We start from the raw sequence: 26,526 nt of genomic DNA on the forward strand, positions 1-26,526 counted from the left end.
TCAATGTAATAGCCTCCTCCTCTTCCTCTATTATTTTGAAATCTTCTTCCTCCTCTTCTTCTTCTTTCACTGTGACTTCTCCTCCTTCACTCTGAACACTGCATCCTCTTCTTCCTCTCCTTTCACTCTAATATCCTCCTCTTCTTCACCTTCCTCTCCTTTCACTATAATATCCTCCTCTTCTTCACCTTCGTCTCCTTTCACTCTAACATCCTCCTCTTCTTCTTCTTCTTTTACGATGATGTTCAGCCCCAGAGCTTTCTTTCTCCGTCCAGCAGACCACTTCTTTAGAAGTGGTGGAGTAGCTTAGTGAACTCATGGTCGGGGACGTTAACTAGGTAGATAGAATTAACCTTAGGTTAGTTGCTAATGCTAACTTAGGAAGCCACCTACCCGACAAAACAACGTAACAGCTTCCTCTTCCTTCTCCTCTTTCACGGGAGCTTTCTTTCTCCGTCCAGCAGACCCTCCTCTTTAGAAGGTGGGGGAGTAACTTAGTGAGCTCATGGTCGGGGATGTTAGCTAGCTAGATAGCATTAGCTGTTTAGCGTTAGCTAAAATAGCTAGCTAACTATGTGGAATAAAACAGGTTAACACGTAGACATGTGCGTCTGTTTAAAAAACAAACAGTGTCTAATATACACAGAACGTGTCTCGAATTCGACCATTTCTAGCAAGTTGCCCAAGTTCACCCTTACCCAGGCTTGTTGTGAACAAAAGAAGCGTACCGTCCGTCCACTGGTTTATACGTCACACAGCATCCCCCGACATAAATACACACGTTGCCATCTGCTGACTGGAAGTGGGTAATGCATATTTATATATTCACTATTCAACCACATCAAAGAATACATAGATTCGACCCATTTCAAATAAGCAAATGTGCTTTCCAAACATGGCAGAAGGCAATCTAAAACAATGTAGTTAGAAGCTCTGGTTGTGTGCTATCAACTAGTGTCTGTGATGAACTGGTAGTCTCTTCTTCNGGACAAGACTCTGTCCAGGACTCTACATGTATCAAACCCATTTTCCTGGTGGCCCCCACTCGTTGCATCTTTAATAATCTCTACAGTTCCATCAATACTTTAACAATCTCTACAGTTCCATCAATACTTAAAACTATTTATTTGAAGTTTTTCTATACAGTTTAATATTTGTAGCTACTTCAGTAAATACCTGCAGTCAACTTGCGCAATGTTAGGAGATAAAACAGAACGCGTATCTCATGTCACCAGTCACATTATTTAACATTCTGAATCTTTAGCGTAGTTCCCCAGAACAGTTGAGCCGGTCACATTATTTTACATTCTGAATCTTTAGCGTAGTTCCCCAGAACAGTTGAGCCGGTCACATTATTTTACATTCTGAATCTTTAGCGTGCTGTGTATTGACAGGGGTCCCGTTTTATATATAGAATGATCAGGGACGTGCAACTATAGTGCAACACATTTGGTGGAAAAATAGCTTAATTTCTATCAGATGACAAAAGAAGTTCAATGCTATTTGGCTGGCAGCCACACAAGTAAATGAGCCTACACTGCATTGCTTGCTGTTTGGGGGTTTTAGGCTGGGTTTCTGTACAGCACTTGCGATATCAGCTGATGTACGAAGGGCTATATAAATACATTTGGATTTGGTTTTAATAGATGAAACAACAGGTCGTTCCATATGAATGAAGTGAGAACCAGTTTAATAGAGTAAACAACATGGTCGTCCCTATGAATGGGGTGAGAAACCAGTTACATAGACTAACAGCTGGGTCGTTCAGTAGAATGCCTGCCCCTTTAGGGTCGTTCCATATGAATGGGGTGAGAACAAAGTTAAATAGACTAAACAGCTGGGTCGTTCAGTAGAATGCCCCTTTAAAACTACACTTTAATTCAACAACTGCATAGTTTGTGCCCCTGTTTTTACTTACTGGTGTCAATCAGATGTTCAGTCTCCTCCTCCTCTCCCAAGACATCTTCCTCTTTTATTGAGATATCCTCCTCTTCCACTCTAAAAGGTTCTTCCTCTCCTTTCACTAGAACTTCTTCTTCTTTCAATGTAATAGCCTCCTCCTCTTCCTCTATTATTTTGAAATCTTCTTCCTCCTCTTCTTCTTCTTTCACTGTGACTTCCTCCTCCTTCACTCTGAACACTGCATCCTCTTCTTCTTCCTCTCCTTTCACTCTAATATCCTCCTCTTCTTCACCTTCCTCTCCTTTCACTATAATATCCTCCTCTTCTTCACCTTCGTCTCCTTTCACTCTAACATCCTCCTCTTCTTCTTCTTCTTTTACGATGATGTTCAGCCCCAGAGCTTCTTTCTCCGTCCAGCAGACCACTTCTTTAGAAGTGGTGGAGTAGCTTAGTGAACTCATGGTCGGGGACGTTAACTAGGTAGATAGAATTAACCTTAGGTTAGTTGCTAATGCTAACTTAGGAAGCCACCTACCCGACAAAACAACGTAACAGCTTCCTCTTCCTTCTCCTCTTTCACGGGAGCTTCTTTCTCCGTCCAGCAGACCTCCTCTTTAGAAGGTGGGGGAGTAACTTAGTGAGCTCATGTCGGGGATGTTAGCTAGCTAGATAGCATTAGCTGTTTAGCGTTAGCTAAAATAGCTAGCTAACTATGTGGAATAAAACAGGTTAACACGTAGACATGTGCGTCTGTTTAAAAAACAAACAGTGTCTAATATACACAGAACGTGTCTCGAATTCGACCATTTCTAGCAAGTTGCCCAAGTTCACCCCTTACCAGGCTTGTTGTGAACAAAAGAAGCGTACCGTCCGTCCACTGGTTTATACGTCACACAGCATCCCCCGACATAAAATACACACGTTGCCATCTGCTGACTGGAGTGGGTAATGCATATTTATATATTCACTATTCAACCACATCAAAGAATACATAGATTCGACCCATTTCAAATAAGCAAATGTGCTTTCCAAACATGGCAGAAGGCAATCTAAAACAATGTAGTTAGAAGCTCTGGTTGTGTGGCTATCAACTAGTGTCTGTGATGAAACTGGTAGTCTCTTCTTCAAATCACAAGCAGTTTCCTTTACACACTTTCCCATCCTCTGGGAATATATTACATATTGTTTTATTAGGTTTTCACCCAAATAAATTCAATTCAATGCTGAGTGATGGCGAGGCATAAATGTTAGGTCCAGTGTACATTTATGAATGTATCTGCAACATACAGTATGTCGTATCATATTACCTTGGTCTACCTTTATAAACGTTAGGTTCAGTGTAGATTTATGAATGAAGCATGGTGGTGGCAGCATCATGCTGTGGGGGTGTTCAATCCATGGTGTAGTCACCCTTACCAAAAGGTATTGCAGTAAGAGTGTATTATAACTGCAGTATGCAGCAAATAATGTATCCAAAATAACACCGTGGACTGTAATTACTGCAGTTTCCAAACGGCAACCTTTGTCAGGGCAGAACCACGTATTTAATTTGTGCTGCAATCTAAATGAAGGAATAGTTATCTTGCAAACTCAGCAGGCTGGTGTGAAGTAGGCATCTCTATTTTATTACATTATTACTTGTCATTCATGTGATCTTTGGTGTGCTTTATCAATGCACAAGCACCTTTTTCACCAATACTATAGATAAAATAGTTATTTATTCATACTCAAGTTTTACTGTGTGTGAAAACATGTAATGTGATCAGTATTTTATATTTAGAAAATTAACACAATTTGATTTATTAATATCAATCTTCCTCAAATTAAATGGGACAAGGACGCAATCTTTGCGAGAGGGAGGAAAACTGATTTTCATTCGTCCTCAACTCGCAGCTCAGACACATGATTCAGGATAAGTGGAGTTAGTCCTGAGTTAGCCTGCCCCAGACCAGGTTAGTCCTGAGTTAGCCTGCCCCAGACCAGGTTAGTCCTGAGTTAGCCTGCCCCAGCCCAGGTTAGTTCTGAAGGATTCCTTACAATAGAAATGTACCTGGCTTAAAGGTGAGCCACATTCGTGTGACTGGTTATCCCGAGTTGAACTCAGAGTTAACCACTAAGTTACCCTCGCTAACTCCTCAAACCTAATTCATAGTATAGAGTTCAGGACTAATAACGCCAATATAACTGCATGTTTTACAGAATATGTATTTATTTATATTTTTATCGATTGAGATATAGCTTATATGTCTAGCTACTTCTGAAGCACATGCTGTGCCCTAGAAACGAGTTGATTAAAAATACCAAAAATATTGAGACAAATTAGTCATTTGTGTAATATTAGGTTTTTACACGATGTAAAAGCACCATTTCCTATTGAGATGCGGAACATAGAACACGGTCTCTTTCAGAACGTTTGTGACGACCAAGAGATCTGTCATTCATTCATTGCTATGATCTCCCGCAGAAGCTATCCCGTTTCCAGTCTTTCTGTGCCCCCAAATGTTTGAATGTACTAATAATGTTAACAGGTTGTTATCTACCTGGCTAATGAGGTAACAAACATGACTGAACAACCAACATGTAAAAGAAAATGGTTAACAGCCCGCGAGGAGTTTTAGAACAGCAAGCGACGTGGTTTATGAATGGAAACTGCGCCCCCCAATACGTGATAGGAATAACATTTTAAAAATCCTGTTTGGTTTAGAAATTAGCAGTAGTAATGGTGCTAGCACGACGCTAACGAAACTGTACCCAGGAAACAACAGCACAGCGAAGCTTTATCATTACAAAAATAATTTATCTGGGTGATATTCTTTTATAGGCGCACTGGTGCTCCTGAATTAAAATGCCAGGTCGCACAGGACGATATTAAGGAGCATTTGCAACTGAAACGGTGGGGGGGGGGGGGGGGGGGGGGGGGGGGGGGGTATTTATTGTCTCATCTAGGGTGGTGGAACGCCAGGATCTGTCCTGTTTTCCTCTAGGCAGACTTAGACCTGAGTGGTATACAACAACAGCAGGATCGATGAGTTAGCCAGCTACCTTTTATTATTTTGAAAAGGGACGCTAGAAATGGGCATGGTCTGAAAAACGCATATCAAAGTTGAGATTTTTGAATGAACCAGAAAATCCATAGTTATTTCTGGTTCTTTATCAAAGTTAGATGGCTAGTCCTTATTGATCCTGCCTTGCAGTACACCCCTCTCAATATTAACATGTACATTATGAATAAATACTGTTGGAATTAGATTCGTATGTTTTTCTCAGTCTGTACATTTGTTTATTTTTTCCACACACACAATGCAAACACAAGAGGAAATATATCACATGTAAATAGATAGCACTTGATTAACACACAGAGAAAATACACAAAGACAGAGTTCTAAAAAGTTCTAATTGATTTAAAAAAGCATTACAACTGACCTACTCTATACTGAAACAGATAGACTCTATGTCCAATTCATGTTAAAACACATTGAGCTCACTTTGTACAGTTTGATTTCGTGTGGCATAAACAGTCAGTCAAAAATATGAGACGAGAAGTGTTGGAGCACTGTATGTGTTCACTCATTAATTAACTGATGTATTATTGTTAAATCTCTCTTTCCACACTGGGAGCAGCGGTAAGGTGTTTCCCCTGCGTCTGTTACCATCAGTTAATTAATGAGTTACGTTAAATCTCTCTTTCCACACTGGGAGCAGTGGTAAGGTGTTTCCCCTGTGTCTGTTACCCTCGTGGTCTTTCAGGTTCCCTAACTAGGTAAATATCTTTCCAATATATATTTCTCTGCAATGTGTATTCTTTCAAGGCTTCTCCGCGGAGTGTGTCCTCTCATGTTTTTTCAGGTATCTTGACTGTGTGAAACTCTTTCCACACTGGGAACAGGGGTGAGGCTTCTCTTTTATGTGTGTCCACTCATGTGTTTTCAGGCCCCATAACTGGATAAAACTCTTTCCACACAGGGAGCAGTGGAAATGCTTCTCTCCTTTGTGTAATATCTTATGTTTTGTCAGGCCCCCTAACTGAGTAAAACTCTTCCCACACAGGGAGCAGTCGAAGGGCTTTTCTCCTGTGTGAATTCTCTCGTGTGCTTTCAGGTGCCCCAACCGGGTAAAACGCTTTCCACAATGTGAGCAGTGGAAGGGCTTTTCTCCTCTGTGCATGCTCTCATGTCCTTTCAGGCTTCCTAAATGGGTAAAACGCTTTCCACAAAGTGAGCAGTGGAAGGGCTTTTCTCCTGTGTGCATTCTCTCATGTTCTTTCAGGCTCCCTAATTGGGTAAAACTCTTTCCACAATCGGAGCAGCGGAAAGGCTTCTCTCCTCTGTGCCTTCTCTCATCCATTTGCAGGTGCCATAAACGGGTAAAACTCTTTCCACACTGGGAGCAGTGGAAAGGCTTTTCTCCCGTGTGTATCATCTCATGTCTTTTCAGGCTAAATAACCTGGTAAAACTCTTTCCACACTGGGAGCAGTGGTAAGTCTCCTCTCCTGCGTGTATTCCTTCATGCCTTTTCAAGGACCCTAACCGGGTAAAACTCTTTCCACACTGGGAGCAGTGGTGTCGTCTTACTGGTTTGGATGTCTCTGGCTCTGGTTCCTCTGAGTCTGGTCCTTCACCTGCTAAAGAAAAACAGTATGTGTATTTAAAAGAGAGACCTGAATGAAATCTCCACATGAAACAACTGTCTTCCTATGAGGTTAAATCCTAACCACATCCCTCAATAACCTGAGGCCAGTTTTCAAACAATTCTTACATTTAAAAAAGTCTTATAGCAGAGCACTATAACATAGAAATTGAGGACTATAGTATTTAAATCAATGTCATAAGCTGCATTTGATCCATTGGTAATACTGTTTTGTTGTTGGCCCACTCTTGATGGTAAACACATCTTACAATGTGGCTTTAAACGGATACTGCGAGATTTCTGGCAACTCATGTTAGCGCAATGACTGAAAGTCTACAGGTATGCTAGCGGATGCTAGTTAGCATTGTCCTGTGAAACTACCTCTAACTTCCTTCATAGTGCACGGCAGTCTACAGGTATGCTAGCGGATGCTAGTTAGCATTGTCCTGTGAAACTACCTCTAACTTCCTTCATAGTGCACGGCAGTCTACAGGTATGCTAGCGGATGCTAGTTAGCATTGTCCTGTGAAACTACCTCTAACTTCCTTCATAGTGCACGGCAGAGACAGACAAAATGGATCCACGAGTTCATCTGACATTGGGTCCAGTGCCTTCAGAAAGTATTCATAGCCCTTGACTTGTTCCACATGTTGTTGTGTTACAGCCTGAATGCAAAATGAATTAAATAAAACATTCTAATACATCCACACACACAATACCCCGTAATGACATCATAATTCCCCATAATGACATCACAATACCCCATAATGACATCACAATAGCCCATAATGACATCACAATAGCCCATAATGACATCACAATACCCCATAATGACAAAGTAAAAACGTGTTTTTAGACATTTTTGCACATTGATTGATAATGAAATACAGGAAATATCTAAATTTACATCATATTTCCCACCCCCGAGGCAATACATGTTAAAATCACCTTTGACAGCGATTACAACTGTGAGTTTTTCTGGGTAAGTCGGTCAAGTTGGTTGTTGATCATTGCTAAACAGCCATTTTAAAGTCTTACAACAGATTTTCAATCCGATTTAAGTCATAACTGTAACTACGCCACTCAGGAAGATTCAATGTCGTCTTGGTAAGCAACTCCAGTGTAGATTTTCTGAATGCTGGAAACATTTGGCTACTCGGTTTTGTTGTTTTTGATTAAAAAAAAAACCTAAGTTAGATTATAAATACTGGACTTGTTTTTTGCATGGATTCTGCAAATATTTATTGTTCCGGAATCCTGCTTAAAGGGGAAGTTGACCCACAAACTCTTGTGGGTCCTTTATAACACGTGGCTGTTTGTCAGGATCCCAGACAGTTTTTAGGTACATTGTTTGAGTATTTAGAGCGTAATAATAAATACACAATGAGTAACGATAACATGGCTGTAAACACAGAGTACCAGTACTGAGTTGATGTGTAGGGGTACTAGGTAACAACATGGCTGTATACACAGAGTACCAGTACTGAGTTGATGTGTAGGGGTACTAGGTAATAACATGGCTGTAAACACAGAGTACCAGTACTGAGTTGATGTGTAGGGGTACTAGGTAATAACATGGCTGTAAACACAGAGTACCAGTACTGAGTTGATGTGTAGGGGTACTAGGTAATAACATGGCTGTATACACAGAGTACCAGTACTGAGTTGATGTGTAGGGGTACTAGGTAATAACATGGCTGTAACACAGAGTACCAGTACTGAGTTGATGTGTAGTGGTACTAGGTAATAACATGGCTGTATACACAGAGTACCAGTACTGAGTTGATGTGTAGGGGTACTAGGTAATAACATGGCTGTATACACAGAGTACCAGTACTGAGTTGATGTGTAGGGGTACTAGGTAATAACATGGCTGTATACACAGAGTACCAGTACTGAGTTGATGTGTAGGGGTACTAGGTAATAACATGGCTGTAAACACAGAGTACCAGTACTGAGTTGATGTGTAGGGGTACTAGGTAATAACATGGCTGTAAACACAGAGTACCAGTACTGAGTTGATGTGTAGGGGTACTAGGTAATAACATGGCTGTAAACACAGAGTACCAGTACTGAGTTGATGTGTAGGGGTACGAGGTAATAACATGGCTGTATACACAGAGTACCAGTACTGAGTTGATGTGTAGGGGTACGAGCTAATAACATGGCTGTATACACAGAGTACCAGTACTGAGTTGATGTGTAGGGGTACTAGGTAATAACATGGCTGTAAACACAGAGTACCAGTACTGAGTTGATGTGTAGGGGTACTAGGTAATAACATGGCTGTAAACACAGAGTACCAGTACTGAGTTGATGTGTAGGGGTACTAGGTAATAACATGGCTGTAAACACAGAGTACCAGTACTGAGTTGATGTGTAGGGGTACTAGGTAATAACATGGCTGTAAACACAGAGTACCAGTACTGAGTTGATGTGTAGGGGGTACTAGGTAATAACATGGCTGTATACACAGAGTACCAGTACTGAGTTGATGTGTAGGGGTACTAGGTAATAACATGGCTGTATACACAGAGTACCAGTACTGAGTTGATGTGTAGGGGTACTAGGTAATAACATGGCTGTAAACACAGAGTACCAGTACTGAGTTGATGTGTAGTGGTACTAGGTAATAACATGGCTGTATACACAGAGTACCAGTACTGAGTTGATGTGTAGGGGTACTAGGTAATAACATGGCTGTATACACAGAGTACCAGTACTGAGTTGATGTGTAGGGGTACTAGGTAATAACATGGCTGTATACACAGAGTACCAGTACTGAGTTGATGTGTAGGGGTACTAGGTAATAACATGGCTGTAAACACAGAGTACCAGTACTGAGTTGATGTGTAGGGGTACTAGGTAATAACATGGCTGTATACACAGAGTACCAGTACTGAGTTGATGTGTAGGGGTACTAGGTAATAACATGGCTGTATACACAGAGTACCAGTACTGAGTTGATGTGTAGGGGTACTAGGTAATAACATGGCTGTAAACACAGAGTACCAGTACTGAGTTGATGTGTAGGGGTACTAGGTAATAACATGGCTGTAAACACAGGGGTACCAGTACTGAGTTGATGTGTAGGGGTACTAGGTAATAACATGGCTGTATACACAGAGTACCAGTACTGAGTTGATGTGTAGGGGTACTAGGTAATAACATGGCTGTATACACAGAGTACCAGTAGTGAGTTGATGTGTAGGGGTACTAGGTAATAACATGGCTGTATACACAGAGTACCAGTACTGAGTTGATGTGTAGGGGTACTAGGTAATAACATGGCTGTAAACACAGAGTACCAGTACTGAGTTGATGTGTAGGGGTACTAGGTAATAACATGGCTGTAAACACAGAGTACCAGTACTGAGTTGATGTGTAGGGGTACGAGGTAATAACATGGCTGTATACACAGAGTACCAGTACTGAGTTGATGTGTAGGGGTACGAGCTAATAACATGGCTGTATACACAGAGTACCAGTACTGAGTTGATGTGTAGGGGTACTAGGTAATAACATGGCTGTAAACACAGAGTACCAGTACTGAGTTGATGTGTAGGGGTACTAGGTAATAACATGGCTGTAAACACAGAGTACCAGTACTGAGTTGATGTGTAGGGGTACTAGGTAATAACATGGCTGTATACACAGAGTACCAGTACTGAGTTGATGTGTAGGGGTACTAGGTAATAACATGGCTGTAAACACAGAGTACCAGTACTGAGTTGATGTGTAGGGGTACTAGGTAATAACATGGCTGTAAACACAGAGTACCAGTACTGAGTTGATGTGTAGGGGTACTAGGTAATAACATGGCTGTAAACACAGAGTACCAGTACTGAGTTGATGTGTAGGGGTACTAGGTAATAACATGGCTGTAAACACAGAGTACCAGTACTGAGTTGATGTGTAGGGGTACTAGGTAATAACATGGCTGTAAACACAGAGTACCAGTACTGAGTTGATGTGTAGGGGTACTAGGTAATAACATGGCTGTATACACAGAGTACCAGTACTGAGTTGATGTGTAGGGGTACTAGGTAATAACATGGCTGTATACACAGAGTACCAGTACTGAGTTGATGTGTAGGGGTACTAGGTAATAACATGGCTGTAAACACAGAGTACCAGTACTGAGTTGATGTGTAGGGGTACTAGGTAATAACATGGCTGTAAACACAGAGTACCAGTACTGAGTTGATGTGTAGGGGTACTAGGTAATAACATGGCTGTAAACACAGAGTACCAGTACTGAGTTGATGTGTAGGGGTACTAGGTAATAACATGGCTGTAAACACAGAGTACCAGTACTGAGTTGATGTGTAGGGGTACTAGGTAATAACATGGCTGTAAACACAGAGTACCAGTACTGAGTTGATGTGTAGGGGTACTAGGTAATAACATGGCTGTATACACAGAGTACCAGTACTGAGTTGATGTGTAGTGGTACTAGGTAATAACATGGCTGTAAACACAGAGTACCAGTACTGAGTTGATGTGTAGGGGTACTAGGTAATAACATGGCTGTATACACAGAGTACCAGTACTGAGTTGATGTGTAGGGGTACTAGGTAATAACATGGCTGTAAACACAGAGTACCAGTACTGAGTTGATGTGTAGGGGTACTAGGTAATAACATGGCTGTATACACAGAGTACCAGTACTGAGTTGATGTGTAGTGGTACTAGGTAATAACATGGCTGTATACACAGAGTACCAGTACTGAGTTGATGTGTAGGGGTACTAGGTAATAACATGGCTGTATACACAGAGTACCAGTACTGAGTTGATGTGTAGGGGTACTAGGTAATAACATGGCTGTATACACAGAGTACCAGTACTGAGTTGATGTGTAGGGGTACTAGGTAATAACATGGCTGTATACACAGAGTACCAGTACTGAGTTGATGTGTAGGGGTACGAGCTAATAACATGGCTGTATACACAGAGTACCAGTACTGAGTTGATGTGTAGGGGTACTAGGTAATAACATGGCTGTATACACAGAGTACCAGTACTGAGTTGATGTGTAGGGGTACGAGGTAATAACATGGCTGTATACAAAGAGTACCAGTACTGAGTTGATGTGTAGGGGTACTAGGTAATAACATGGCTGTATACACAGAGTACCAGTACTGAGTTGATGTGTAGGGATACTGGGTAATAACATGGCTGTATACACAGAGTACCAGTACTGAGTTGATGTGTAGGGGTACTAGGTAATAACATGGCTGTATACACAGAGTACCAGTACTGAGTTGATGTGTAGGGGTACTAGGTAATAACATGGCTGTATACACAGAGTACCAGTACTGAGTTGATGTGTAGGGGTACTAGGTAATAACATGGCTGTATACACAGAGTACCAGTACTGAGTTGATGTGTAGGGGTACTAGGTAATAACATGGCTGTATACACAGAGTACCAGTACTGAGTTGATGTGTAGGGGTACTAGGTAATAACATGGCTGTATACACAGAGTACCAGTACTGAGTTGATGTGTAGGGGTACTAGGTAATAACATGGCTGTATACACAGAGTACCAGTACTGAGTTGATGTGTAGGGGTACTAGGTAATAACATGGCTGTATACACAGAGTACCAGTACTGAGTTGATGTGTAGGGGTACTAGGTAATAACATGGCTGTATACACAGAGTACCAGTACTGAGTTGATGTGTAGGGGTACTAGGTAACAACATGGCTGTATACACAGAGTACCAGTACTGAGTTGATGTGTAGGGGTACTAGGTAACAACATGGCTGTATACACAGAGTACCAGTACTGAGTTGATGTGTAGGGGTACTAGGTAATAACATGGCTGTATACACAGAGTACCAGTACTGAGTTGATGTGTAGGGGTACTAGGTAATAACATGGCTGTATACACAGAGTACCAGTACTGAGTTGATGTGTAGGGGTACTAGGTAATAACATGGCTGTATACACAGAGTACCAGTACTGAGTTGATGTGTAGGGGTACTAGGTAATAACATGGCTGTATACACAGAGTACCAGTACTGAGTTGATGTGTAGGGGTACGAGGTAATAACATGGCTGTATACACAGAGTACCAGTACTGAGTTGATGTGTAGGGGTACTAGGTAATAACATGGCTGTATACACAGAGTACCAGTACTGAGTTGATGTGTAGGGGTACGAGGTAGTTGATGTGTAGGGGTACTAGGTAATAACATGGCTGTATACACAGAGTACCAGTACTGAGTTGATGTGTAGGGGTACGAGCTAATAACATGGCTGTATACACAGAGTACCAGTACTGAGTTGATGTGTAGGGGTACTAGGTAATAACATGGCTGTAAACACAGAGTACCAGTACTGAGTTGATGTGTAGGGGTACTAGGTAATAACATGACTGTTTACACAGAGTACCAGTACTGAGTTGATGTGTAGGGGTACTAGGTAATAACATGGCTGTATACATAGAGTACCAGTACTGAGTTGATGTGTAGGGGTACTAGGTAATAACATGGCTGTATACACAGAGTACCAGTACTGAGTTGATGTGTAGGGGTACTAGGTAATAACATGGCTGTATACACAGAGTACCAGTACTGAGTTGATGTGTAGGGGTACGAGGTAATAACATGGTTGTTTACACAGAGTACCAGTACTGAGTTGATGTGTAGGGGTACTAGGTAATAACATGGCTGTATACACAGAGTACCAGTACTGAGTCCATGGTCTAACTAATGCTGTGAGTTGCTTAGTAACAGTAATTGTTTTATGTTTAATAATAACATTAAATTGTTAATAAAACAATTTAACTACAATGTTATTTCTTGAAAATGTTATTCGTATAAGACGCTATGAGCCTCAGCTTCCTGGAATCCAATGTAGCTGCTGTTGTGGTCGGGGTAGTTAGATAGAACTGCTGCCACCAAAAGCTGGTATGACCAGTCGTTGGCCTTGACCTAGATGTTCTCCCTTCAACATCCACTCCAGGGTGAGACACGTCGTTGTCCTTGACCTAGATGTTCTCCCTTCAACATCCACTCCAGGGTGAGACACGTCGTTGGCCTTGACCTAGATGTTCTCCCTTCAACATCCACTCCAGGGTGAGACACGTCGTTGGCCTTGACCTAGATGTTCTCCCCTCAACATCCACTCCAGGGTGAGACACGTCGTTGGCCTTGACCTAGATGTTCTCCCCTCAACATCCACTCCAGGGTGAGACACGTCGTTGGCCTTGACCTAGATGTTCTCCCCTCAACATCCACTCCAGGGTGAGACACGTCGTTGGCCTTGACCTAGATGTTCTCCCCTCAACATCCACTCCAGGGTGAGGACCCATCGTTGGCCTTGACCTAGATGTTCTCCCCTCAACATCCACTCCAGGGTGAGACACGTCGTTGGCCTTGACCTAGATGTTCTCCCCTCAACATCCACTCCAGGTTGAGGACACGTCGTTGGCCTTGACCTAGATGTTCTCCCCTCAACATCCACTCCAGGGTGAGACACGTCGTTGGCCTTGACCTAGATGTTCTCCCCTCAACATCCACTCCAGGGTGAGGACCAGTCGTTGGCCTTGACCTTGATGTTCTCCCCTCAACATCCACTCCAGGGTGAGGACCCATCGTTGGCCTTGACCTAGATGTTCTCCCCTCAACATCCACTCCAGGGTGAGGATCTACTGTTGGCCTTGACCTAGATGTTCTCCCCTCAACATCCACTCCAGGGCGAGGACCCATCGTTGGCCTTGACCTAGATGTTCTCCCCTCAACATCCACTCCAGGGTGAGGACCTACTGTTGGCCTTGACCTAGATGTTCTCCCCTCAACATCCACTTCAGGGTGAGACCCATCGTTGGCCTTGACCTAGATGTTCTCCCCTCAACATCCACTCCAGCGTGAGGACCCATCGTTGGCCTTGACCTAGATGTTCTCCCCTCAACATCCACTCCAGGGTGAGGACCTACTGTTGGCCTTGACCTAGATGTTCTCCCCTCAGCATCCACTCCAGGGTGAGACCCGTCGTTGGCCTTGACCTAGATGTTCTCCCCTCAGCATCCACTCCAGGGTGAGGACCTACTGTTGGCCTTGACCTAGATGTTCTCCCCTCAACATCCACTCCAGGTTGAGGACCCGTCGTTGGCCTTGACCTAGATGTTCTCCCCTCAACATCCACTTCAGGGTGAGACCCATCGTTGGCCTTGACCTAGATGTTCTCCCCTCAACATCCACTCCAGCGTGAGGACCCATCGTTGGCCTTGACCTAGATGTTCTCCCCTCAACATCCACTCCAGGGTGAGGACCTACTGTTGGCCTTGACCTAGATGTTCTCCCCTCAGCATCCACTCCAGGGTGAGACCCGTCGTTGGCCTTGACCTAGATGTTCTCCCCTCAGCATCCACTCCAGGGTGAGGACCTACTGTTGGCCTTGACCTAGATGTTCTCCCCTCAACATCCACTCCAGGTTGAGGACCCGTCGTTGGCCTTGACCTAGATGTTCTCCCCTCAACATCCACTCCAGGGCGAGGACCCGTCGTCAGTCTGATGTTCGACCTCCTCCATTATCGGAATAAACTGGTCCCATTGTCAACAGCAGGGACTTTCACTGTCTTTTGGTAGAGGTAGGCATCTCACTCAACTACACCACCAGTCCCCATGCGTTCTGTGTGGAGTAAAGGTGGTCTAGAGTTTGTTTTCCTCTGGTTGCACATTTAGCATGCTGGTAGAAATGAGGTCAAACTGATTTAAGTTTCCCTGCATTAAAGTCCCAGGCCACTAGGAGCACCACTTCTGGATGAGCTTTTTCCTGGTTTCTTATGACCTCATACAGTTTGTTGAGTGCAGTCTTAGTTCCAGCATCAGTCTGTGGTGGTAAATAGACATTGTTTTGTTTTGTTTGTTTTTTAAACTTTTAGCTTTGTCCGAGACAGTTTTAGAATTTTAGCTAACCCTAATTCTACTAACCTACCACGTTAATTACCCTAATTCTACTAACCTACCACGTTAATTACCCCAATTCTACTAACCTACCACGTTAATTACCCTAATTCTACTAACCTACCACGTTAATTACCCCAATTCTACTAACCTACCACGTTAATTACCCAAATTCTACTAACCTACCACGTTAATTACCCTAATTCTACTAACCTACCACGTTAATTACCCTAATTCTACTAACCTACCACGTTAATTACCCTAATTATACTAACCTACCACGTTAATTACCCTAATTCTACTAACCTACCACGTTAATTACCCTAATTCTACTAACCTACCACGTTAATTACCCTAATTATACTAACCTACCACGTTAATTACCCAAATTCTACTAACCTACCACGTTAATTACCCTAATTCTACTAACCTACCACGTTAATTACCCAAATTCTACTAACCTACCACGTTAATTACCCTAATTCTACTAACCTACCATGTTAATTACCCTAATTATACTAACCTACCACGTTAATTACCCTAATTCTAAAACCAAAAATTCTACTAACCTACCACGTTAATTACCCTAACCTTAACCTAATTCTACTAACCTACCACGTTAATTATCCTAACCTTAACCTAATTCTACTAACCTGCCACGTTAATTATCCTAACCTTAACCTAATTCTACTAACCTGCTACATTAATTATCCCAATTCCTATTTTAAAGGTCCCTGATTTGAAATCAGTATTTCTGTTAATAATTATATATTTTTTTATTAATTCTTATCCACATGTGGTATCGACATTGTTACCTTCCCACAAGACAAACTGAAAATGTCTCTCACAAACAGGTGAACTCACAAAGAAACTCCCTGGGACAACCAAAACCAAACAGGTAGGGTTGTAGAAGAGGTTCTGAAAGACATCCTTTAAAGTTGACATGTAACTAGGAAATGTGCCCTAAACGATTCCCACCATGGATGCCCACTAAGGAGAGCCAAATGAAAAGACAAGCCCACACCAACTTAAGACAGGGAGTCAACAGAAAGCAGAGCTATAGGAAACAGGGAAGACAGGGAGTCAACAGGAAGCAGAGCTATAGGAAACAGGGAAGACAGGGAGTCAACAGGAAGCAGAGCTATAGGAAACAGGGAAGACAGGGAGTCAACAGGAAGCAGAGCTATAGGAAACAGGGAAGACAGGGAGTCAACAGGAAGCAGAGCTATAGGAAACAGGGAAGACAGGGAGTCAACAGGAAGCAGAGCTATAGGAAACAGGGAAGACAGGGAGTCAACAGGAAGCAGAGCTATAGGAAACAGGGAAGACAGGGAGTCAACAGGAAGCAGAGCTATAGGAAACAGGGAAGACAGGGAGTCAACAGGAAGCAGAGCTATAGGAAACAGGGAAGACAGGGAGTCAACAGGAAGCAGAGCTATAGGAAACAGGGCAGACAGGGAGTCAACAGGAAGCAGAGCTATAGGAAACAGGGCAGACAGGGAGTCAACAGGAAGCAGAGCTATAGGAAACAGGGAAGACAGGGAGTCAACAGGAAGCAGAGCTATAGGAAACAGGGAAGACAGGGAGTCAACAGGAAGCAGAGCTATAGGAAACAGGGAAGACAGGGAGTCAACAGGAAGCAGAGCTATAGGAAACAGGGAAGACAGGGAGTCAACAGGAAGCAGAGCTATAGGAAACAGGGAAGACAGGGAGTCAACAGGAAGCAGAGCTATAGGAAACAGGGAAGACAGGGAGTCAACAGGAAGCAGAGCTATAGGAAACAGGGAAGACAGGGAGTCAACAGGAAGCAGAGCTATAGGAAACAGGGAAGACACCGGATAAAAGGCTTGGGTTCACACTTAAACAGGGAGAACCAACAAGTCATTACTCTCTCAACATCTATCATGCCAACTGATGAACATGCCAGCAGGTCTTAAGGATCACCTGGGGCAGTACAGGTGAAACGCCTTCTGACGAGAGATGACAAGCCAGCACGGGTGAAACACCTGACTAACACCATTCAGTGCACAATTACTTTAGCAAAAAGCAGCTCGAGTAGTTTCAGAACTAATGAGCTGCTCTACAACAGTGACCACAGAACTAATGAGCTGCTCTACAACAGTGACCACAGAACTAATGAGCTGCTCTACAACACTGACCACAGAACTAATGAGCTGCTCTACAACACTGACCACAGAACTAATGAGCTGCTCTACAACACTGACCACAGAACTAATGAGCTGCTCTACAACAGTGACCACAGAACTAATGAGCTGCTATACAACAGTGAATACACTGACCACAGAACTAATGAGCTGCTGTACAACAGTGAATACACTGACCACAGAACTAATGAGCTGCTCTACAACACTGACCACAGAACTAATGAGCTGCTCTACAACAGTGACCACAGAACTAATGAGCTGCTCTACAACAGTGAATACACTGACCACAGAACTAATGAGCTGCTCTACAACAGTGAACACACTGACCACAGAACTAATGAGCTGCTCTACAACAGTGAATACACTGACCACAGAACTAATGAGCTGCTCTACAACAGTGAATACACTGACCACAGAACTAATGAGCTGCTCTACAACAGTGAATACACTGACCACAGAACTAATGAGCTGCTGTACAACAGTGAATACACTGACCACAGAACTAATGAGCTGCTCTACAACAGTGACCACAGAACTAATGAGCTGCTGTACAACAGTGAATACACTGACCACAGAACTAATGAGCTGCTCTACAACAGTGACCACAGAACTAATGAGCTGCTCTACAACAGTGAATACACTGACCACAGAACTAATGAGCTGCTGTACAACAGTGAATACACTGACCACAGAACTAATGAGCTGCTCTACAACAGTGACCACAGAACTAATGAGCTGCTGTACAACAGTGAATACACTGACAACAGAACTAATGAGCTGCTCTACAACAGTGAATACACTGACCACAGAACTAATGAGCTGCTGTACAACACTGACCACAGAACTAATGAGCTGCTCTACAACAGTGAACACAGAACTAATGAGCTGCTCTACAACAGTGAATACACTGACCACAGAACTAATGAGCTGCTCTACAACAGTGAATACACTGACCACAGAACTAATGAGCTGCTCTACAACAGTGACCACAGAACTAATGAGCTGCTCTACAACAGTGAATACACTGACCACAGAACTAATGAGCTGCTCTACAACAGTGAATACACTGACCACAGAACTAATGAGCTGCTCTACAACAGTGAATACACTGACCACAGAACTAATGAGCTGCTATACAACAGTGAATACACTGACCACAGAACTAATGAGCTGCTCTACAACAGTGACCACAGAACTAATGAGCTGCTGTACAACAGTGAATACACTGACCACAGAACTAATGAGCTGCTCTACAACAGTGAATACACTGACCACAGAACTAATGAGCTGCTCTACAACAGTGAATACACTGACCACAGAACTAATGAGCTGCTCTACAACACTGACCACACTGACCACAGAACTAATGAGCTGCTCTACAACAGTGAACACAGAACTAATGAGCTGCTGTACAACAGTGACCACAGAACTAATGAGCTGCTGTACAACAGTGAATACACTGACCACAGAACTAATGAGCTGCTCTACAACAGTGAATACACTGACCACAGAACGAATGAGCTGCTCTACAACAGTGAACACAGAACTAATGAGCTGCTGTACAACAGTGACCACAGAACTAATGAGCTGCTGTACAACAGTGAATACACTGACCACAGAACTAATGAGCTGCTCTACAACAGTGAATACACTGACCACAGAACTAATGAGCTGCTCTACAACAGTGAATACACTGACCACAGAACTAATGAGCTGCTCTACAACAGTGAATACACTGACCACAGAACTAATGAGCTGCTCTACAACAGTGAATACACTGACCACAGAACTAATGAGCTGCTCTACAACACTGACCACACTGACCACAGAACTAATGAGCTGCTCTACAACAGTGAACACAGAACTAATGAGCTGCTGTACAACAGTGACCACAGAACTAATGAGCTGCTGTACAACAGTGAATACACTGACCACAGAACTAATGAGCTGCTCTACAACAGTGAATACACTGACCACAGAACGAATGAGCTGCTCTACAACAGTGAACACAGAACTAATGAGCTGCTGTACAACAGTGACCACAGAACTAATGAGCTGCTGTACAACAGTGAATACACTGACCACAGAACTAATGAGCTGCTCTACAACAGTGAATACACTGACCACAGAACTAATGAGCTGCTCTACAACAGTGAATACACTGACCACAGAACTAATGAGCTGCTATACAACAGTGACCACAGAACTAATGAGCTGCTCTACAACAGTGAATACACTGACCACAGAACTAATGAGCTGCTCTACAACAGTGAATACACTGACCACAGAACTAATGAGCTGCTCTACAACAGTGACCACAGAACTAATGAGCTGCTCTACAACAGTGAATACACAGAACTAATGAGCTACTCTACAACAGTGAATACACTGACCACAGAACTAATGAGCTGCTCTACAACAGTGAATACACTGACCACAGAACTAATGAGCTGCTCTACAACAGTGAATACACTGACCACAGAACTAATGAGCTGCTATACAACACTGACCACAGAACTAATGAGCTGCTATACAACAGTGACCACAGAACTAATGAGCTGCTCTACAACAGTGAATACACTGACCACAGAACTAATGAGCTCCTCTACAACAGTGAATACACTGACCACAGAACTAATGAGCTGCTATACAACAGTGAATACACTGACCACAGAACTAATGAGCTGCTCTACAACAGTGACCACAGAACTAATGAGCTGCTCTACAACAGTGAATACACTGCCCACAGAACTAATGAGCTGCTATACAACAGTGAATACACTGACCACAGAACTAATGAGCTGCTCTACAACAGTGAATACACTGACCACAGAACTAATGAGCTGCTCTACAACAGTGAATACACTGATCACAGAACTAATGAGCTGCTATACAACAGTGAATACACTGACCACAGAACTAATGAGCTGCTCTACAACACTGACCACAGAACTAATGAGCTGCTCTACAACAGTGACCACAGAACTAATGAGCTGCTGTACAACAGTGAATACACTGACCACAGAACTAATGAGCTGCTCTACAACAGTGACCACAGAACTAATGAGCTGCTCTACAACAGTGAATACACTGACCACAGAACTAATGAGCTGCTGTACAACAGTGAATACACTGACCACAGAACTAATGAGCTGCTCTACAACAGTGACCACAGAACTAATGAGCTGCTGTACAACAGTGAATACACTGACAACAGAACTAATGAGCTGCTCTACAACAGTGAATACACTGACCACAGAACTAATGAGCTGCTGTACAACACTGACCACAGAACTAATGAGCTGCTCTACAACACTGACCACACTGACCACAGAACTAATGAGCTGCTCTACAACAGTGAACACAGAACTAATGAGCTGCTCTACAACAGTGAATACACTGACCACAGAACTAATGAGCTGCTCTACAACAGTGAATACACTGACCACAGAACTAATGAGCTGCTCTACAACAGTGACCACAGAACTAATGAGCTGCTCTACAACAGTGAATACACTGACCACAGAACTAATGAGCTGCTCTACAACAGTGAATACACTGACCACAGAACTAATGAGCTGCTCTACAACAGTGAATACACTGACCACAGAACTAATGAGCTGCTATACAACAGTGAATACACTGACCACAGAACTAATGAGCTGCTCTACAACAGTGACCACAGAACTAATGAGCTGCTGTACAACAGTGAATACACTGACCACAGAACTAATGAGCTGCTCTACAACAGTGAATACACTGACCACAGAACTAATGAGCTGCTCTACAACAGTGAATACACTGACCACAGAACTAATGAGCTGCTCTACAACACTGACCACACTGACCACAGAACTAATGAGCTGCTCTACAACAGTGAACACAGAACTAATGAGCTGCTGTACAACAGTGACCACAGAACTAATGAGCTGCTGTACAACAGTGAATACACTGACCACAGAACTAATGAGCTGCTCTACAACAGTGAATACACTGACCACAGAACGAATGAGCTGCTCTACAACAGTGAACACAGAACTAATGAGCTGCTGTACAACAGTGACCACAGAACTAATGAGCTGCTGTACAACAGTGAATACACTGACCACAGAACTAATGAGCTGCTCTACAACAGTGAATACACTGACCACAGAACTAATGAGCTGCTCTACAACAGTGAATACACTGACCACAGAACTAATGAGCTGCTCTACAACAGTGAATACACTGACCACAGAACTAATGAGCTGCTCTACAACAGTGAATACACTGACCACAGAACTAATGAGCTGCTCTACAACACTGACCACACTGACCACAGAACTAATGAGCTGCTCTACAACAGTGAACACAGAACTAATGAGCTGCTGTACAACAGTGACCACAGAACTAATGAGCTGCTGTACAACAGTGAATACACTGACCACAGAACTAATGAGCTGCTCTACAACAGTGAATACACTGACCACAGAACGAATGAGCTGCTCTACAACAGTGAACACAGAACTAATGAGCTGCTGTACAACAGTGACCACAGAACTAATGAGCTGCTGTACAACAGTGAATACACTGACCACAGAACTAATGAGCTGCTCTACAACAGTGAATACACTGACCACAGAACTAATGAGCTGCTCTACAACAGTGAATACACTGACCACAGAACTAATGAGCTGCTATACAACAGTGACCACAGAACTAATGAGCTGCTCTACAACAGTGAATACACTGACCACAGAACTAATGAGCTGCTCTACAACAGTGAATACACTGACCACAGAACTAATGAGCTGCTCTACAACAGTGACCACAGAACTAATGAGCTGCTCTACAACAGTGAATACACAGAACTAATGAGCTACTCTACAACAGTGAATACACTGACCACAGAACTAATGAGCTGCTCTACAACAGTGAATACACTGACCACAGAACTAATGAGCTGCTCTACAACAGTGAATACACTGACCACAGAACTAATGAGCTGCTATACAACACTGACCACAGAACTAATGAGCTGCTATACAACAGTGACCACAGAACTAATGAGCTGCTCTACAACAGTGAATACACTGACCACAGAACTAATGAGCTCCTCTACAACAGTGAATACACTGACCACAGAACTAATGAGCTGCTATACAACAGTGAATACACTGACCACAGAACTAATGAGCTGCTCTACAACAGTGACCACAGAACTAATGAGCTGCTCTACAACAGTGAATACACTGCCCACAGAACTAATGAGCTGCTATACAACAGTGAATACACTGACCACAGAACTAATGAGCTGCTCTACAACAGTGAATACACTGACCACAGAACTAATGAGCTGCTCTACAACAGTGAATACACTGATCACAGAACTAATGAGCTGCTATACAACAGTGAATACACTGACCACAGAACTAATGAGCTGCTCTACAACACTGACCACAGAACTGTAACAGAAGCAGATTGTAGTCTCATCCACACACCACTGTTCTTACTTGAATCTGAATCTCCCTCTTCTTCTCCTCTCACAGTTCCACGCAGACCCGGTGTTTTCCTGCAGTCGACCAGCCGCACAGACACACTCTTCAGACCCCACAGTAAGGCAACATTGGGAGAGGCACGACCTGGGGACTCTGGGAGACGGAAAGACATGTCCTGGAAACCACAAAAATAAACAATCAATTTAGGGTGGGAAACTCTCTCCTACCTTGATTCCTCTCGTTCTCTGGACCTCCTGCTATAAATGTTGTGGAGGAGAAAGTCCAATCAGAATCATCTGTATTTGCCAAAAAACATTTCACATATCAGTATTTGGATGAACCTCAAATGTTCTCCTCCAATGGATTTATAGAAGGAGGTCCAGGAATTAAGGAAGGAATGTTGAGAACCAGAATCACTTTGTGACTGGGATGTACTCACACCACTCCCCCTCTGCTCTGGGGTGTGGCTCTCTGGAGCTGACTCCGCCTTCAGCCTGTTGCTAGGAAACCAATCCTTGTCTTTCACGTCGCATTCTTTGTCGCAGTGAATAGCATCGTCGTCATCCCCACCAAACTGTCTGGGACTCACTGGTGTCACATTAGATTCTTCCTGTATCTTTCTGATGTCCTCCTTCACTGTAGAGCCCTGGGAGGGCCAGGAAACTGCATATTGCCTCGTTTTTGGATCTGTAAAAGGGAAGAGAGTTTGACTACCGGTAAAAACATAGGTTGTAGCTTTCTCCCTCATCTGATTCCAAACATACTACCAGTAAAAACATAGGTTGTAGCTTTCTCCCTCATCTGATTCCAAACATACTATTGGTAAAAACATAGGTTATAGCTTGCTCCCTCCTCTGATTCCAAACATATCACTTATCATCCTAGGACCTTCGGTCGGAGAGCAATAGACGAGCGAACTCGGAATACAAACTAAAGGAAAATAAACAAATACACTTTTTAAAAAGTAGTATTTTTGATATGAGGTCATTAGAATAAGCCCAATAATGACAACAACAACAACACGTCTTAATACGCTGTGATTAAAATCTTAACTCTAGTGTTTTGCTCCTTTAAGATTGCACCGGAGACATGTATGTGGGGTGTATTGAATGTTATAATGATTCAATTGGAGTTGATGCTTTAAATCAATGTTTTTTACTGGTTATTCAGTGTACCGACACACGTATATATATATATATATTTTTTTTATAATTTAAAATCACACACCAGTTCAACAACTGCATAGTTCTCCCCCTGTTTTTAAGACAATTACTCACCAGTGTTAACCGGATCTTCTGTCTCCTCCTCCTCTTTCACCCCAAAAGGTTTCTCTTCTTTCAATGTTATTGACTCCTCCTTCACTCCAAAAGGCTCTTCTTTCAATGTGATAGAGGAAGCCATCTCCTTTTTTATTCTGAAAGCTTCTACCTCTTCTTCCACTGTGACAGCCTCTATCCCCTCTTCCTCCGTTTTAATTCGACAAGCGTCTTCCGTTCCTATCACTGTAATATCCTCCTCTTCTTCTTTAATGACAATGTTCATCCCCAGAGCTGCTTTCTCCGTCCAGCAGATCTCCTCTTCATTAGCAGGAGGAGAGTACCTTAGTGAGCTCATTGTCAGGGATGTTAGCTAGTTAGCATTAGCGACTACCCTAATGCTAGGCTCGGTAACACATGTGCAAATTTAGCAATCTAATCACGTTTACTTGAACTAGTAGATACGTTAAATGAACTGTGTTTAAATCAGCGAGATTCGTGTAGCTACACAAAAATGGCCTACAGAGCTTCAGTGTTTGTATTTCATGTTGGCTAACAAGCTACAGAGATGGTGTTGTTGAAGACGCGTCCAACGCAGTCGGTCGTCACAAGTTACCACAACCACAAAGTCATAAACCCCACCCATTCCCACAATTTATCTTCTTAAAATTAGATTTCAACCTTAACTCTAACCACATTGCTATCCTTATGCCGAACCCTAAATTAACACCAAAAAGAAAATGTTTGTAAAAAAAAAAAAAATGTTTTCATTAATCTTTCGATTGGCCAATTTTTGACATTGTGGCTGTGGTAACTAGTGGAAACCCGTGTGTCCACTACATTATACGTCACGTGAGAAGCATCACCTGAAAGACTTCGCCATCTGCTGACTGGAGTGGCTAACGCAGTTTCTAAAAAGATTCACTATATAGTTTTTTTTCTTCTGGCAAACGATGTCATTACATATAATTCCAAATAAGGAAATGTGTCTTCCTCTTTTTGAACCTGTTGGACTGTATATGTTGAGGGTTTCCTTCATGTGTTCATCTCCCAGGCACTTGTAAGGACACAGATGACAGACAGGTAGGATCCAGTTGAGGTCGTTTAACGCTGATTCACATAGAGCATGAACAGTGCAGTGTATGGGCTAAGGCACTGAGTTCGAGGTGCTAAAGGAAACTCGACCCCCCCAAAAAACATCCGTGTCAAATGGTTTAGACCCTTTCTTCTTTAAGGTTGCTGCCCCTATCATCACCAAGCCCTATCTCTGACCTTTTAAACCTGTCTCCCCTCTCTGTGGAGGTTCCCATTGACGGGAAGGCAGATACAGTGGGTCCTTTATTTAAAGAGGGAGATCAAGCTGATCCTAACTGTTTACAGGCCTCTTTTTAAATTTGCCCTGTTTGTCAAAAGTGTTGGAACAACTTGTCAATAATCAATTGACTGTCTTTCTTGATGTCTATAGTTACTCTCTGGTATGGAATCTGGTTTCCTCTCAGGTTATAGATGTGTCACTACAACTTAAAGGTTCTAAATGATGTCACCATTGCACTTGATTCTAAGCAATGTTGTGCTGCTATTTTTATTGACTTGGCCAAAGCTTTTGACACGATAGACCATTCCATTCTTCTGGGCCGGTTAAGGTGTATTGGTGTCTCTGAGGGGTCTTTGGGCTGGTTTGCTAACTACCTCTCTCAAAGAGTGTGGTGTATAAAGTCAGAAAATCTGCTGTCTCAGCCACTGCCTGTCACCAAGGGAGTACCCCAAGGCTCAATCCTAAGGTGTATTGGTGTCTCTGAGGGGTCTTTGGTCTGGTTTGCTAACTACCTCTCTCAAAGAGTGTGGTGTATAAAGTCAGAAAATCTGCTGTCTCAGCCACTGCCTGTCACCAAGGGAGTACCCCAAGGCTCAATCCTAACCCCCACACTCTTCTCAACTTACATCAACAACATAGCTCAGGCATTAGGAAGCTCTCATCCATCCATTTATATGCAGATGATACGGTCTTATACTCAGCTGGCCCCTCCTCGGATTTTGTGTTAAATGCTCTACAACAAAGCTTTCTTAGTGTCCAACAAGCTTAATTTTAACCTTGTTCTGAACACTTCAAAAACAAAGGTGCATGTTCATTAATTGTTTTTGGTTCATTGAACAAGCATGGGAAACAGTGTTTAAACCCTTTA

General features: G+C 42.8%; 1 protein-coding gene across 2 annotated transcripts; it reads right to left on the reverse strand.

Moving 5' to 3' along the window:
• Nucleotides 1–5,436: 5,436 nt before the first annotated feature.
• On the reverse strand, nt 5,437–25,068 carry LOC109876923 (zinc finger protein 260). 2 transcript variants are annotated; one of them, XM_031821460.1, is made up of 4 exons: nt 24,365–25,066; nt 23,527–23,774; nt 23,103–23,262; nt 5,437–6,524 (listed from the first exon to the last, which is right to left on the reverse strand). In XM_031821460.1, exons 1-4 carry the CDS (start codon nt 24,699–24,701, stop codon nt 5,707–5,709), a joined length of 1,563 nt encoding a protein of 520 aa, XP_031677320.1. In that variant the 5' UTR covers nt 24,702–25,066; the 3' UTR covers nt 5,437–5,706. The 2 variants fall into 2 exon arrangements, with proteins under 2 accessions (XP_031677320.1, XP_031677321.1); XM_031821461.1 differs by having other exon boundaries at nt 5,640–6,521; nt 24,365–25,068.
• Nucleotides 25,069–26,526: the final 1,458 nt, after the last annotated feature.

The sequence above is a fragment of the Oncorhynchus kisutch genome, unplaced genomic scaffold (genome assembly GCF_002021735.2).
Source record: "Oncorhynchus kisutch isolate 150728-3 unplaced genomic scaffold, Okis_V2 scaffold3978, whole genome shotgun sequence".
Classification (NCBI taxonomy): Eukaryota; Metazoa; Chordata; class Actinopteri; order Salmoniformes; family Salmonidae; genus Oncorhynchus; species Oncorhynchus kisutch.

What these genes read in the sequence shown, in the direction of transcription:
- LOC109876923 (XM_031821460.1), bottom strand. Translation starts at nt 24,701, where the DNA reads ATGAGCTCACTAAGGTACTCTCCTCCTGCTAATGAAGAGGAGATCTGC. An exon ending in CAGAGCAGAGGGGGAGTGGT is followed by an intron (nt 23,263 to 23,526) that starts GTGAGTACATCC and finishes TGTGGTTTCCAG; the next exon opens with GACATGTCTTTCCGTCTCCC. An exon ending in AGAGGGAGATTCAGATTCAA is followed by an intron (nt 6,525 to 23,102) that starts GTAAGAACAGTG and finishes GTTTTTCTTTAG; the next exon opens with CAGGTGAAGGACCAGACTCA.